Source organism: Suillus plorans, assembly GCF_016647745.1.
Source record: "Suillus plorans strain S12 chromosome Unknown HD556scaffold_87, whole genome shotgun sequence".
NCBI lineage: Eukaryota > Fungi > Basidiomycota > Agaricomycetes > Boletales > Suillaceae > Suillus > Suillus plorans.
Genome location: NW_024537471.1, coordinates 109,823 through 123,751, shown reverse-complemented (window position 1 = coordinate 123,751; position 13,929 = coordinate 109,823). Strand labels below are relative to the sequence as shown.

Genomic DNA, 13,929 nt, shown 5'->3' with positions numbered 1-13,929 from the left:
TTCAAATATCCTCTTTCTTAGTCACCCTATTCTACTGCACGTCGAAGATCTCCATCTCCTGGGCCATCTTCGCGGAGATACTCCCCGTACGATAGTTATATCCCCCGTGGGGGACCTAGCTATCGTAGTGATGATCATCCGAACATTTACAGGCCAACTGCATGGAGACCAGAACGCTATAACAGCCGCAGTCCATCCCCAGATCGTTACGAACGGTCTCGTTCTATGGAACCACGCTTCTGGGATCCCGGTTCTCGCTGGCAGTCGTCTTGGCAAGATCGAAGATCCTCTCCGAGTCCACCACCTCTACGGGAAAAACTCCGCAGAGATACTATGGCAGAGCGAATGTTCGAGCCATCAGACTCCTGGAAGCAATCACACGTCGATCGACCCGGCCGATACGAAGCGTTTGTCCATTTGCGTGTCACTTAGTATATTCTCTCATTATCATATGTAGGTTGGAGCCTACAAGTCCCAGATTTCCAGATTATCGTGCCCGTCCTGCACGAGATTACTCTCCTCAGAAGTCACCAGGGTATCCTCCTACTCATGGTGATACTTATCGTCCTTATTCTAGTGGTCAAAACTACCGAGAACCACACGTGTTCGTTCGGTCAGATTCATATCGGCCACAATATGATGATAGTACTCGGCGGTCACCGCGCTCAGTTGATAAATCGAACACAGATGCTTACTATCCGCGTCGACCATCCAGTCAATATGATCACGATGATACGCGGTCTTCGACCTCCATTGCTAGTACACCGCCTCGCCATGCTATTAACTCTCCTCCCCCAGACCCACATATCACCGATCGTGACCCCCGTAGGCATTCACCATCTTGCAGAGCTGCATCACCTGCCCACTCTGTAGCACGATCTAGAGCGTCCTCGATATCTTCTGAAGCCCCCCTTAAAAGATTAAAGTCGAGATCTTCATCCCGATCATCTGCTTCTTCTCGACCTGATAAATCTGTTATGTCCGTGCATAATGGTCCTAAGGACATCGTGTCACCGAAATCAAATCGAGAGAGTACAATTCAACAAGTACCCACGCTTGTGTTGTCGCGAGATCCTGATCGACTTGGTTCTACATCGAAGACTCTTGCTGGAAAGGGTTCTACACACCCTAAGCCTCCATCCCACGAGTTGCTGCACGTGGACGCCAAACCGGTCCATCCTGTGGTGAACGGTGAGCTTAATGGTCCGCCTTTGGCATCGAACTTCCCGCGTTCTCCACCAAGTTTATTGTCAGGAGAAGGTACGACCATCCATTTTGCTTGTCGATAACCTGAAGACGTATACCAATTTAGATATTGAGATGTCTCCTCCTGGACTCATATCTTCTCATGCTCTCCCTGGTGACATGGAATTCGCCTTCTTGGGAGATTCTGCTGGTAAAGGGATTGAAATGCAAACCAACCAAACCTCCCTTCTTTCTGACGACATTAGTCCTGCTACGCCCAGTCCTGCTTTGAAATCTGTGGGGGCGGTCGTCAATGACTCACCAGCGTCCGCGACCGCGACCACGGCTCCTTCACCAGAATCAAGAATACCGGAGAAAGATATTGATGTCGGCTCCTCGCGAACATTAACAGGAAACACTCCCTTTCTTAAGTCTGTTCCACAAGTCACTGCCACCGAATCTGTCGGTAGTCCATCTCATATCGAGGCAGGAGAGCAGCCTTTGACTCCTGCACTTGACGTAGAACAACCCGCAACCTGGTTTTATGGTCGTCCGTCTTATTCAGACTCGACCGCAAAAGCCCTCCGTTTTGTAGTCTTAACGAGGCTTCAATGTGATCGTCAGACGCGCGATGAGCGTGTTGTTCCGGTTCTTAGGGCCAATCGGGCGATCCGCGAGCCTTCTCTGCCTTCACCCATTGACGCGCAAGACAAGCTTTTTGAGGAATTTGCAGCTGATCAGCCCCGTCAGGAAAGAATGGCGTTACATTCTCAGTCTATTAGATCGTCCTTATCAGGACACTTCCTGGAGCGAGAAACAACCCTTCGGGAAAAACAGCAAAAGCTGAGAGAAGAATATCTTGAGCTACATCAGCAATGGATAGCGCAATGTGCCCGGCTCGATAACGTGTCAAAAGGTGGTCTACCTGAGGAATCCATGCCAGCTTCTGCAGGCGGCAGGTCCACCAGACGATCAGCTGCTGTTTTGGGTGATGCTGTTCGCTCTGATCTTGAGATGGAGCAAATCATCGCGAATCTTGGGATGGAGGAGCTGACGGATCCAAGCTACTTGGCGATCAAGAACGTTGCAAAGATACCGGATATGGTTTCTGTCGTTGATGGCCGTGGTCCATATTCTTACGACGACACGAACAATCTCTTGGACGATCCTGCGGAATTCTACAGCTCGTCCTCGGCTCTTGACCTCTGGACAGAAGAGGAGCGCATTGTCTTCAAGGAGAGATACGCTGCGCATCCGAAACAATTCGGGCTTATTGCTCAACATCTACCCAATAAGACTGCCGCCCAGTGTGTCACGTACTACTACCTGCACAAACCGCACGTCGACTTCCGCAAGGCTATTGCCCAGTATGGTGCAGGTCGGCGCCGAAGGAACGGCAGGGGGGCTAATAAGCAGAAAGGCAATGCGCTGCTTGCGGATATTCGCCGCCATGATGATGAGGTATTGGCTGCCCACCCCACCTCCTCGGCTGTACCCAGCAAGCGCAGGAGGGCTGCTATGCTGCGATCCAATGTTGAACCCAGGAGAAACCAGTCCCGCAGGAGTACCGTCCAGCCTGATCAGACCCCCACTTCTTCCGGGACAACGCCAGATCCTGAAGCGGATGAGCAGAAGCGCCGGCGACGCTCCACCGCAGTTGCGCGTTCGTCGGGTCTTGCCCAAGAAGAGATTGAACCTACTGTACGTCCGGGTCATATTACTCACTACTGGCGTTTTTGTTGATATGTATGTTTGACGTGTACAGGAACCAGGCGCTGAGGCTCCACCTCCAAAGCAAACCAGAAGACCCCGGAAGCCAAGAGCACGCGCAGTCCCCGCCCCGTCAGAGGAAGCCACCCCCGCCCCAGAACTCCCAGATTATTGCAAGTCGTCGTCGATGCCAATATCATGGTCCAAAGAGGACAAAAGTCAGACCTCTCCCGCACAGCCTCTGAAATCGGCTTGCTGATCTCAGTCCAGGTTTGTTCCTTGAGCTTCTATCTCAACATGGTGATAATGTGCACCGCGTCGCTACCTCCATTCCCCACAAGGTCTGTGGTGATCTGGTAGCAGGCTGTGGCGCCGCTTAGCTTGTCACATGAATGAATTGGCATCTGTTTCTGTTGGGATTCGACACTTTAATTATCTAATTCAGTAGATATACTGCAGTCCTTTCAGGCGACTGTCTGATACGTATATCCTTAGCTTGTATCTCACTCACGTATGGTAGTTGTATAATTCGCTAATTGTAGACTCAGGCCAAAGGAGTGCATAGTATGCGGAAGATACACAGGGCGTCGAGTCATCTACGACCCTCTACCATGATAACGTGGTATCCGAAACTTGTCTTGACTAAAGGTGACAAAATGGGTTTGTCGACAGTGGACGGGGTAAGGGCGAACGCAGCATCTTGGAATGCACCCTTTATGACAGATAAATTTCGCTTATCTGAGTCAGTCAATGACAAAGTACTTACAACCATGGACCCTCGCACCATCCAGCCAAGACTGCCACCAGCTGGGACGAGAATTTTGTGACATTCCACAATTATATCTGGTCAGTAAACTCACCTTTAGCTTTGTCCTCTGAGTATTCCTGCGCTACCTTGTCGAAGCGCTGCCCCTCCTGCAAACCACCTATCAGAACCAGTGCACCTTCATATAATGGCATGTGTCACCACCTGGATCTTCTGCAATGCCTCAGTTGCCTTGGAGTGTTTCTCGCATAGAATATGACGGACGTTGACAGCAGTTGCAGCCTTCAGACCACCCTTTCCCTGGACACAACTCGAGGTGCGGTTTTCATCAGAAGCGACTGTTGTAGCTTACTTTGCCCTCGGATTGATCACATTTGTCGGTGTTCTTGCTGTTTCCACCTTTCTTTTCCGTAGGCTTTTTCTCAGCCGACCCTGACTGTTTCTTGCCCATGGTGTGGAAGCGGTGAATCCTGGCCTAGCAGGCAGTGCCAGTGACTAAATGACACGCTTACTAAAAATAGAAAGAACCGGAATTGCCAGTCTCTCTGGAACTTCCTACTACAAAGTCTAGTAAGCCAACCGATCAGTGCCAGTCCTGAACTCGTGGTTCCACGCGTCCATGGTCGAATCAGAAAATGACCCAGGCGACAGCGCTCAGGTAAAGGCTCATTGGCAGATATGCCGCCGAGGCCTCTTGAAGACTTGTCTCTCGTGTCCATTCTGACTCTTGCTCCAAGCTACTATGCTTCTTCGTTGCTCGTTGTATTCGCTGCATCTCGTTGTTTCATCTTTCACCCGACTCGACATACTTCAACATTTCAGTCCCTACGAACCGTCGCCTCTGTTTCCACAACGCTCTCGATCATCTCCCATGGCAGTGGTTGTTTGCACTATGAAATACACCAGACTGTACACCTCACCTTCGTCTATTGTACAAACAGTCATCGGAAATATGGAAATACATGCCCAGAAACCTGATTCACTCCTGTCTTCTCCTATCACTCATATCTGCCCAAATCGACTCGCAGAACTTCACGTTGGAGTGGGGCACCCCCAGGCAAGGGGTGCAGGAACAGGGGCCAGGTCGGAGGTTCGAGTAGCTTAGTCAGCCCATGTGTGCCATTCAGGGCGCGGCAGTAGACAGAGACTCTCATCCCATTCGAGTGCCACGCACATTCACCAAGGCTGGAGCCACTGCCCCATCGTGGTGAGAGAGTGGGATTCGATCTTCGCACTAGCGCATACCTGCTTCCACATCAGAATTCTCAGATTCTATTAGATTGGTTCAGAAACAGCGATTGGTCGATACAACGTTACAGCATTGGAAACGTCAACGGAAAGCAAGGCTTAGAACGTCAACGACCAAACGTTAACGCACACGTGTAGAACGCATTCCATTATTATTGTCGCAGAAAGGACGATAAGAAACAACGCTAAAATGCCCCCAAAGCAACCAAGAGGTCCGAAAGGACAATTCATCTCGAAAAAAAGCCTAACTAGCCTTTCTGACGCCTCTTCCTTAAACACATCAACTGAATCTTCCCCACTAGATACGCCAGAGCTTACATCTAACGAGACAGAGGACCAACCTCAAGACCAGGAGAACTCGGAGTACGAGTCCCACGAGGTCCGCCAGCAGTTAGAGCAAACTGACGAAGAAGATCAAGAGTCGTTAACAGGAGCACCAGACCCAGAAGCTAATACACTTCCTACCTTCGACGACCAGCCGACAAAGATCCTAAGTGCCGTTGTACAGCCACAGAAGTCTATCACACCGTGGCCAGTCCCACCTGCTACACCGACCAAGACCTTCCTAAAACCCATCATCGCCAAAGTCACTCCGCAAACATCAAAGTCAAAGAAGATGTCAGGAAACGGCAACACACCAGGATGGTTCCATGGCAAAGCGGACGAGAACGCGCAGAATTTCCTGCGGGAAGTTGAGCGTTATGTCGTGCTTAACGAACTGAAGACCGAACAAGGGAAGATCACGGTATTCAGTACTTTGCTCTCGGCAGGTTCAATTGCAGACACATGGTGGAATAAACTGGACACCTCGCACAAGAGCACGTGGTCGGATGTCAAAACAGCATTCTCGAACCGTTGGCCAGCAATTACAGTAGCTGAAAAAACGGGGCTCGACTACCAACGGGAGATATTAGCATTGCGATTAAAGGAGGAAGAAGTAGGCAAACAGATTACAGTCGCAGGCGTTCCTACGTGGGCACACCTTCAATTTCATGTGAACTTACGACAGCTCGTTAACGAAGCTGGAGCCAACACGACAGCAGGGCTCGTGTATCAAGTTCGGGAGAACCTACCAACGGTAATCAAGGAGCTCACAACTCCGGGGTTAGCGGAATGGAGCAAGTTCCTAGACGAAATTAAGGCGCTTGACACAAACAAGCTGAGGGAGAAAGCAGAGACGGCGAGAAAGAAGAAAGAGGAAGAGAAGATGCAGAGTGCCCGCCTCGCAAGGCTCGAGACTATGCAAACAGATGCGATAGAGGTCATGCGTCTGCAGTTACAGCGCACCAACCTAGGATCTGCGCCAACTGAGCGAAGCACCACGTCATCACCCAATCTAGCACCACGTATACGCTACATCAACAGACAGCTCGAGACAAACACCCAGCAGACAACTCGTCAGCGCCAACCTCTCACACAGGAAGAACGAGATATCATGCGAAGTCACGTCAACGACATAGCGCATCACTCAGACACCACTCCAGGACGAGCAGCGTACGATGAGCAGCTCAAACAATGGTTCACCAAGTATGGACAAACCGGACGAGTCACAGAGACCACCCAGTTCCCACTTCGGCCAGGTAGTGCCATGATATGCTCGGGAGAGTGTTTCAAATGCGGTGCGCATGGACATAGATCTGCAGAGTGCCCAGTGCCGGAGACATCGCAACTACCAATCCAGGAGAGAATTTGGAGAAGTCTAGCAGCGAGAGCATTGGGTAACTTTAATCGGGCGAATGCGGTGCAAATCGACGTAGCATTTGAGGAAGAGTACGCACAGTGGGACCAGGGAAAAGGACCAGGGTCGTCAGTGTAGAGGGACACCAGACGACCCAAACAGACATCATACCTCAACAAGATGATCAACCAGTCCTCGTACGTGGAGAGGCGACGCACGAGGACAGTTCTCAAAGCCCCGTCAGAACAATCATAGACACAGAATCAGACAGTGTATCAACGACAGATGATCAATGCGATGTCAGTGACTTGTACTCGACGGCGGAAAACGAAAATGGAAATCAGCGCTGCCTACCGTTCCTGCAGTATACCTCGTTTCTAGGCCCACAAGGCGAGGTGATTAGAGTCAAAGCGTTATTCGATGAGGGAGCGATGACGAGCGTCATGTGCGCGTCAGTATTTAAAGGCATCAAACATAGGCTAGGCAATTGGAGCCCATCATCAAAGCGCCTCCGCATGGCAAATGGAGCGATAGTGCAATCAGAGGCGGTTTGGAAAGGAGACGTGGTCATAGGAGGAGTAAGAGCGCGAGGGGAATTCGAAGTGCTACAGAGCGGGGGAGGTTGGAAGTTTCTGTTCGGAAAGCCGCTATTGCAAACCTTCAAAGCAATCCACGATTACGAAGTTGATGAAGTTCAGGTCACAGGAATCGGAGGCACGACGACATTGCGAAACCAATCACAAGCAGCAAAAGCAAGCGTCAAGGACGAAGATGCGACACCGACTCATACGATATCGCAAGGAATGTCAGAGGGAGTAACGGTTGATGAAGATCCCACACCGACAAATGAACATGACATCTCCCTAAAGGAAATACCCACCGAGTTCCTGGCAAACGACGAGGCAACGTTCACTCGACTAACGGAACCCCACAATCCATTACGAACAGCCTGGATAGTGAAACACGTTCAGTATGGAAAAGACCTCACACCAGAAGAGCTCGAACAGGTAAGGACACTCGTTGCAGATTACGCTGACATCTTCGCATGTTCTCTAGGAGAAGTACTGCCAGTCCCAGGAGCGACCCACCGGCTGAACATACCAGAGGGGACAACCTTCAACCTCAAAGTCAACCAACGACCGCTCACTCCCCCGCAAATACAATTCTTACACGGGAAAATCGACGAAATGATCAAAGCTGGAATTATTGAGCACGCACCACCAGAAGTGGTCAAGTGTTGCGCAAACACAGTCTTGGCGAAGAAAGCGCACGAACAGGAAGGCATGACGTTAGAGGAGCTACAGCAAGCCATCAACAAACAGTGTTTACGAAGCGGCCAGCCGCCGGCATTCACCCTGCCAGAGCACGAGGTTCCAGAAGAACAAGGAAGAACGGAAAACACCCCGAAACCGCAAAAATGGAGAATCTGTCAAAATTTCAACGAAGTCAATAAGGTCACAATGATCGCGCCGATGCCTCAAGGCGACATCAGAGCCAAACAGCTAAGGTTAAGTGGACATAGGTACGTATCGGTTTTCGACTTCGCAGCAGGATTCTACGCAGTAGAAATTCCAGAAGAGTCACGACCGTACACAGCATTTTACATTGAAGGGAGAGGGTATTTTTGGTACAAAAGAATGCCGATGGGCTTGACAGGCGCACCTTCAACTTTCTCCGAGATGACAGCTAACAATTTGCACGATATATTAGCAGATAGTACCATGGAATTGTTCGTGGACGATGGCGGATGCGCAGCGAATGAGTTTCAAGAGATGTTGGACAAACTAAAACGAATTTTTCAGAGATGCCGCGAACGCCATATCTCGCTTTCTCCAACAAAGTGTCGCCTATTCATGACGGAGACCACATTCGCAGGAGCTACAGTAGGCCCAGAAGGAGTACAACCGGATCTAGCTAAGTTAACCGCAGTAGTTAATTGGGAGCAACCTCCGGATGCGCTTGACCTGGAGTCGTTTTTAGGTTTGACTAGTCATTTCAGAGACTTAATTAAGAGCTACTCGTTACGGGAAGGACCACTACGGAACCTCGTCAAGGGAGCACCGCTAACAGCACCTTACACGAAGAACACATATAGGAGAACGTTACGAAGCTTCAAATTGCAAGGTCTCTGGAAAGAGGAACATACGAAGGCTTTCCTGGACCTCAAAGCCGCACTCGTATCAAAACCAATCCTGCAAGGTCCGAAATACGATGGCTCCAACTTTGTCGTAACGTCGGACGGCTGCGCAGAAGGCTTCGCAGCAGTACTGTCACAACGGAACCGCACAAAGAGCTCATCAGGGAAATGGACGGAACGCCTACACCCAATCGCATTCGCATCAAAACGCACATCCCAGACAGAACGGAACTACAAACCATTCCTACTCGAGTTCGCAGCCTTGAAATTCGCATTAGACAAGTTTTCGGACGTCATTTGGGGATTCCCAGTTGAAGTCGAAACAGACTGTCAAGCGCTAAAGGATGTACTAATCAGCAACCGCCTGAATGCAGCACATGCACGTTGGAGAGATGGAATTTTGGCCCATAACATCGTAGACGTTAGGCACGTACCAGGGAAACTTAATGTTATAGCGGACGGACTAAGCAGACAGTGGGAGGGACACCCAAGAGATGTAGGATTACTCGACGGGAGCGAATGGACAGTTAGCGAAGATTGGGAGGCTAATACGGGTTTGGTCAACGACTTACTTCAGGTATCTACTAACATTGAGGATTCAACAGCATCACAACTCCTGCAACGGTTCGCAGACGAACCAGTATTTCGCGAAGTCGTGGAGGCTATGCTACAAATCGACAAAGGAACCAATGTTCGGGACCGGAAGCGTGCAAGACACCGTGCATCACAATATCTGATCGAAGATGGGAAACTCTGGAAACTATACGGCGGGACTGCAGTCAGAGCCCGTAGTAAAGTGGAATGTGTCAGTAAAGAGGAAGGTCGAGCACGGGCGGTGAAGCAGCACAACGAGGGTGGACATTGGGGACGAGACGCGATCAAAATAGCACTAACAGACCAGATCTATAGTCCGAAGCTAGACGCATCCATCATGACAGCAATTAGCAATTGTAGCCGCTGCAAGAACTTTGGTACGTCACATCTCCACTCACTATTAGAACCGATAACGCGCCGGCATCCTTTTGAACTTCTAGTCGGGGACTACCTCACACTGCCGAAGGCGAGAGGGTACAATACGCTAGGAGTGTACCTGGACACGTTTTCCCAACACGTGTGGGCATTCAAATATAAGTCGGCCGGAACAGCGAAAACGACGGTCGACAGCCTAGCGAAAATCTTCAAGAACTTCACAGCGTCAGAAACCTTCATGTCAGACGGAGGGAAACACTTCAACAATACGGTCGTCAAAGAATTTTGCGCTAAGTGGAACTGTAGTACTCACGTTATTGCGGCATACTCACCATGGATAAACGGTTTAGTCAAAGGCACAAACAAGATCTTATTGCACGTGCTAAAGAGATTATGCGCACCAAACATAGGAGAAGACGATCACGAAGCACTTTCATGGGACAAGCTACCACTCAACTGGCCAGACCATCTGGATGACGCAATCACAGCGCTCAACCATCGCATATTGCCAGCACTGAAGTTCTCACCGAAAGAGCTACTCCTAGGACAAGTAATTAATACCCCGCGCACGGACCTTAGCAACAGTACCTCCGCAATACGTACATCAGACATCGGCACGCAGATGGCATATGTAGCACAACAGCAATTGGACGGCTATGACACCGCAGTTAGACACGCCATCAAACGTAAGGCGGCATTTGACAAGCGAGTCCTCGGACGTACACCAGGTGAAGTCATATTTTCTAAAGGACAATTAGTTCAATTTTATCGCAGTAATCTCGACTATACGTTCGACACGAAACGGAAACTACTCCCCAAGTGGTCCCCACCCCATCGCGTCACTGAACGACTCCGGAACTCATACAAGATAGAGACGTTGAACGGAGAAGCGATAGCAGGAGAGATGCATGCCCGACGTTTACGAACGTTCATACCACAGGAAGGCACAAAACTAGCTGAAGAACAACGGAAGCTTGAGGAACAGCTACAAGCGCAACAAGGAGAGAACCAAGAAAAGGAGAACGAGGGCGACGAAGAACAAGAGAATGAGAACAGTGACGAGGAGGAACAAGAGAAGGAGGGCAGCAACGAAGAAGAGCAGGAGGGCGAGAGCGAGGAGGAAGAACAGGAAGAGAGCAGCGGAGGACGAGAGTAGGCGACGAGGACGCCGCCAGGCTTTTTTCAAGGGGGGCACTTGGAGTGGGGCACCCCCAGGCAAGGGGTGCAGGAACAGGGGCCAGGTCGGAGGTTCGAGTAGCTTAGTCAGCCCATGTGTGCCATTCAGGGCGCGGCAGTAGACAGAGACTCTCATCCCATTCGAGTGCCACGCACATTCACCAAGGCTGGAGCCACTGCCCCAACGTAGATATCTGATCTATGACTTCTTGTCGGCGGATGCATGTTCTAATATCCTACCCTGGGCGTAACACATCAGGAGCCAAATTAATAGCTTTTCAACAATATGGAAGCTGCCAAAGATATTACACCGTATTCGTACCAGCTTCACATCTGTCTGGACAAGTATAAGACATGTACACCCACCCTACTACTTGCCCCGTGTCGGATGATTTCTCGTCTCTGCCCTGTAGAGTTGTCATCACCTGGACGCTGCACTCATATCATGGCAATCCGTACAGAGGTGGGCGAAGCTTGAAGTTCCGCAGTCCACGATTCGTTAATTAGTCTAGGTCACATCGGACGCACACAAAACACGTTGCCCCACCGCGCTTTTCAGCGGTGGCAAATCCACCCCCTTTCCCAAGGTTTCTATGCACTGCATGGGCGCACCAATCTTCCCAGCTGTTATATCTGCTGTAGCCGTCTGGTCGAAATATTCTGAAGCCATCCGGACGAGTGGTCAGGCGATTGAGGCGGAAAACACTGCTAGCAGGTGTACCGCCACTACTATCAATCTCCCAGACCATCATGATAACATTGAAGGAAGATTCCTTCTATATTGGACGGCCCGCACCCTATCACAACATGCATATTGCACGACAACATGTCGTCCACAAAATGGCATCGCGTATCCCCAGCCCAAACTGCTTCTAATCACCATAATCAATCCAATCACGGATCTCGACAATGCCCTACTACTCAGTTACAGGGACCTTTTGACACGTCAGCATCGAGGACTTGTTTTTCCTAATAATACCAGGGTCATAGAGTGCACATCACAATAAACAAGGATGGTGTACATCGTTATCTGCTAAGTATGCCCAAACATGACAACTATTGGTAATGGCACACTCACGTTCAACGTCGAACACCTGCCTTCATGCATCCAAACAGCAAATAACGCGATCTCGAGTGGCTAATTGGAGGTCGACTAGGACTGGTGAGACAAGGTTCAGTTCGTCTATCGATGGCTTGCCTATGTGGGCAATTGGGGTAGTGGCGGGCATGGCTTTCTCATTGCACAATGTCAAATTGTCTTGCAAGTGATAGTTCCAGGCGAACCAGGTCACAGAACTTCACGCAGATCTCTGATCTACGACTTCTCATCAATGGATGCATACTCTATTCTACCCTAGACACAACACCGATCAGAAGCTACGTGAATAGCTTTTGAACAATGTGGAAGCTGCCGAAGTTATTACACCTTATTCGTACCGGCTTCGCGTCTTGTCTGGACAAGTATAAAACCTGTCGCCCACCCCGCTTGCCCCTTGTCAAGTTGTTTTCTGTTGCATTCCCTGCAGATTTAGCATCAGCTGCACGCCACATTTACATTGTCGCAATCCATACAGAGGTGAGCAAAGTTTGAAGTTCCGCAATTCACAATTGGTCAATCTTATTCTAGGTTGCCCTTCTCAGCAGTGTAAAAGTCGCTAGCCACACACAAAGTGTCTCTGCACCGCATGGTTGTCCCACTTATGGTCCCAGTCGTGGCGTCTGCAGTGTCTGCAGTGGTATCTGCGGGGTCTGCCACGTTTGCGGCCATCTGGCCAATGCATTTTGCCAGAGCCAGGCAACTGGAAGCAGAAGAGACAGCAAGGAAGATGAAAACTGACTTAATGGAGATTTTGATCCGCGTAATGTTGCAGAACCATCTGGATGAACTGCAACACTCAGCTGCAGAAGATAGTCGCAGAGTGGAAGAAGCAAGGCTCGCTGCTGAGAAGAAATGGTTCGAAGGCGTTCGCCCCGAGTGTCACCCTTCAGAGGAAGATATCAATCGGATGAAGGCCACGTATCATTACAATCCGGGATTCATCCACATCGCAGTTGTTGGCTCTGCTGGAGCTGGCAAGTCGTCCTTCATCAATGCCGTCCGTGGCTTGTCCACAAATCATACCATGGCCGCTCCTGCGGGAATCATCGAGACCACTCGCACCGTCACGAGGTACCCTGATCCACGCCCGAACTCCCGGACAATTTGGTATGACATTCCCGGATCAGGCACTCTAGAGGTGCCGGACTGGAAATACTTCAATGACATGGGCCTCTACATCTTTGATTGCATCATCGTGGTCATAGACAATCGTTTCTTGGATTCCGACCTTGCCATCCTCCGCACTTGTGAGCAGTTCAAGAACATTGAGGCGTTCCTTGTTCGCTCCAAGTCAGACCAGCACATCAAAAACATGGTGTCCCAGAAGATGGGTTTCGACCCTTGGGATCCCGACTCGGACATGGACGACACAACACGTTCTCTTTTCCGGTTGACGAGATCACAAGAACACCAGAGGTTCATCGATGAAACGCACCAGAATGTCCAAATTAACATTGAGAAGGGGAACCTCCCTCCTAAGAATGTCTACATCGTTTGCAACGACGCCATGCATCAGACAGTGTGCACTGGAAAGATCCACCCCACAAAGGCAATTGACGAGACAAAGCTTCTGGATGATGTCAAAGAATTTACGTTGAAGCGTCTACAGTTGGGGTGTTCAAAGTAAGTCAGATTCTCCCGTTCGATTATCAATCAGATAGTTGAGTACAAATTTTACTATATAGCTAGGCCTGTCCCGAATCCTGACAGCCCTAACACAAGGTTTGTATCAGTACCACATCTTTTAGTCTTCTGTTTGCTGGTTATGTTCATTTCCATTTTCTTGTCGGATTTCACTGTTGTAACTCTCCCCCAAGTCTGTAGTCTCACATATTGCGTTCTCGGAGTTCATTTTGTTATGTTACATACAGTTTTTCGTCAGTCGGTGTAGCTGGAACAACACGATGCAAGGTTGATCGAAGTCGAACCGAAATATTAAATTAGAAAGCTGAACGTCTGTA

General features: G+C 49.8%; 5 protein-coding genes across 5 annotated transcripts; 4 read left to right on the top strand and 1 right to left on the bottom strand.

Annotated features, from left to right (window-relative positions):
• Positions 1–977: 977 nt before the first annotated feature.
• HD556DRAFT_1313196 (uncharacterized protein) lies at positions 978–3,275 on the top strand (the record flags this gene model as incomplete). Its single annotated transcript, XM_041300762.1, has 4 exons — positions 978–1,260; positions 1,313–2,886; positions 2,951–3,113; positions 3,166–3,275. The coding sequence occupies 4 exons, from the start codon at positions 978–980 to the stop codon at positions 3,273–3,275; spliced, it is 2,130 nt and encodes a 709-aa protein (XP_041154256.1).
• Positions 3,276–3,487: 212 nt separating this feature from the next.
• On the bottom strand, positions 3,488–4,112 carry HD556DRAFT_1434611 (uncharacterized protein; the record flags this gene model as incomplete). The annotated part of the gene is made up of 5 exons (XM_041305346.1): positions 3,488–3,607; positions 3,662–3,702; positions 3,756–3,810; positions 3,866–3,961; positions 4,014–4,112. The coding sequence occupies 5 exons, from the start codon at positions 4,110–4,112 to the stop codon at positions 3,488–3,490; spliced, it is 411 nt and encodes a 136-aa protein (XP_041154255.1).
• A 32-nt stretch (positions 4,113–4,144) lies between these two features.
• On the top strand, positions 4,145–4,822 carry HD556DRAFT_1412956 (uncharacterized protein; the record flags this gene model as incomplete). The annotated part of the gene is made up of 1 exon (XM_041304222.1): positions 4,145–4,822. A coding segment is annotated over exon 1 (358 nt), but the record flags the coding sequence as incomplete, so codon positions are not given.
• HD556DRAFT_1539402 (uncharacterized protein) lies at positions 4,823–7,413 on the top strand (the record flags this gene model as incomplete). Its single annotated transcript, XM_041309716.1, has 2 exons — positions 4,823–6,679; positions 7,389–7,413. Exons 1-2 carry the CDS (start codon positions 5,100–5,102, stop codon positions 7,411–7,413), a joined length of 1,605 nt encoding a protein of 534 aa, XP_041154253.1. The 5' UTR covers positions 4,823–5,099.
• Positions 7,414–12,190: 4,777 nt separating this feature from the next.
• HD556DRAFT_1010926 (interferon-inducible GTPase-domain-containing protein) lies at positions 12,191–13,743 on the top strand. Its single transcript, XM_041295866.1, has 3 exons — positions 12,191–12,445; positions 12,497–13,591; positions 13,654–13,743. The coding sequence occupies exons 2-3, from the start codon at positions 12,555–12,557 to the stop codon at positions 13,655–13,657; spliced, it is 1,041 nt and encodes a 346-aa protein (XP_041154252.1). The 5' UTR covers positions 12,191–12,445; positions 12,497–12,554; the 3' UTR covers positions 13,658–13,743.
• The last annotated feature ends 186 nt before the right edge of the window (positions 13,744–13,929 follow it).

What these genes read in the sequence shown, in the direction of transcription:
- HD556DRAFT_1010926 (XM_041295866.1), top strand. Translation starts at nt 12,555, where the DNA reads ATGGTTGTCCCACTTATGGTCCCAGTCGTGGCGTCTGCAGTGTCTGCA.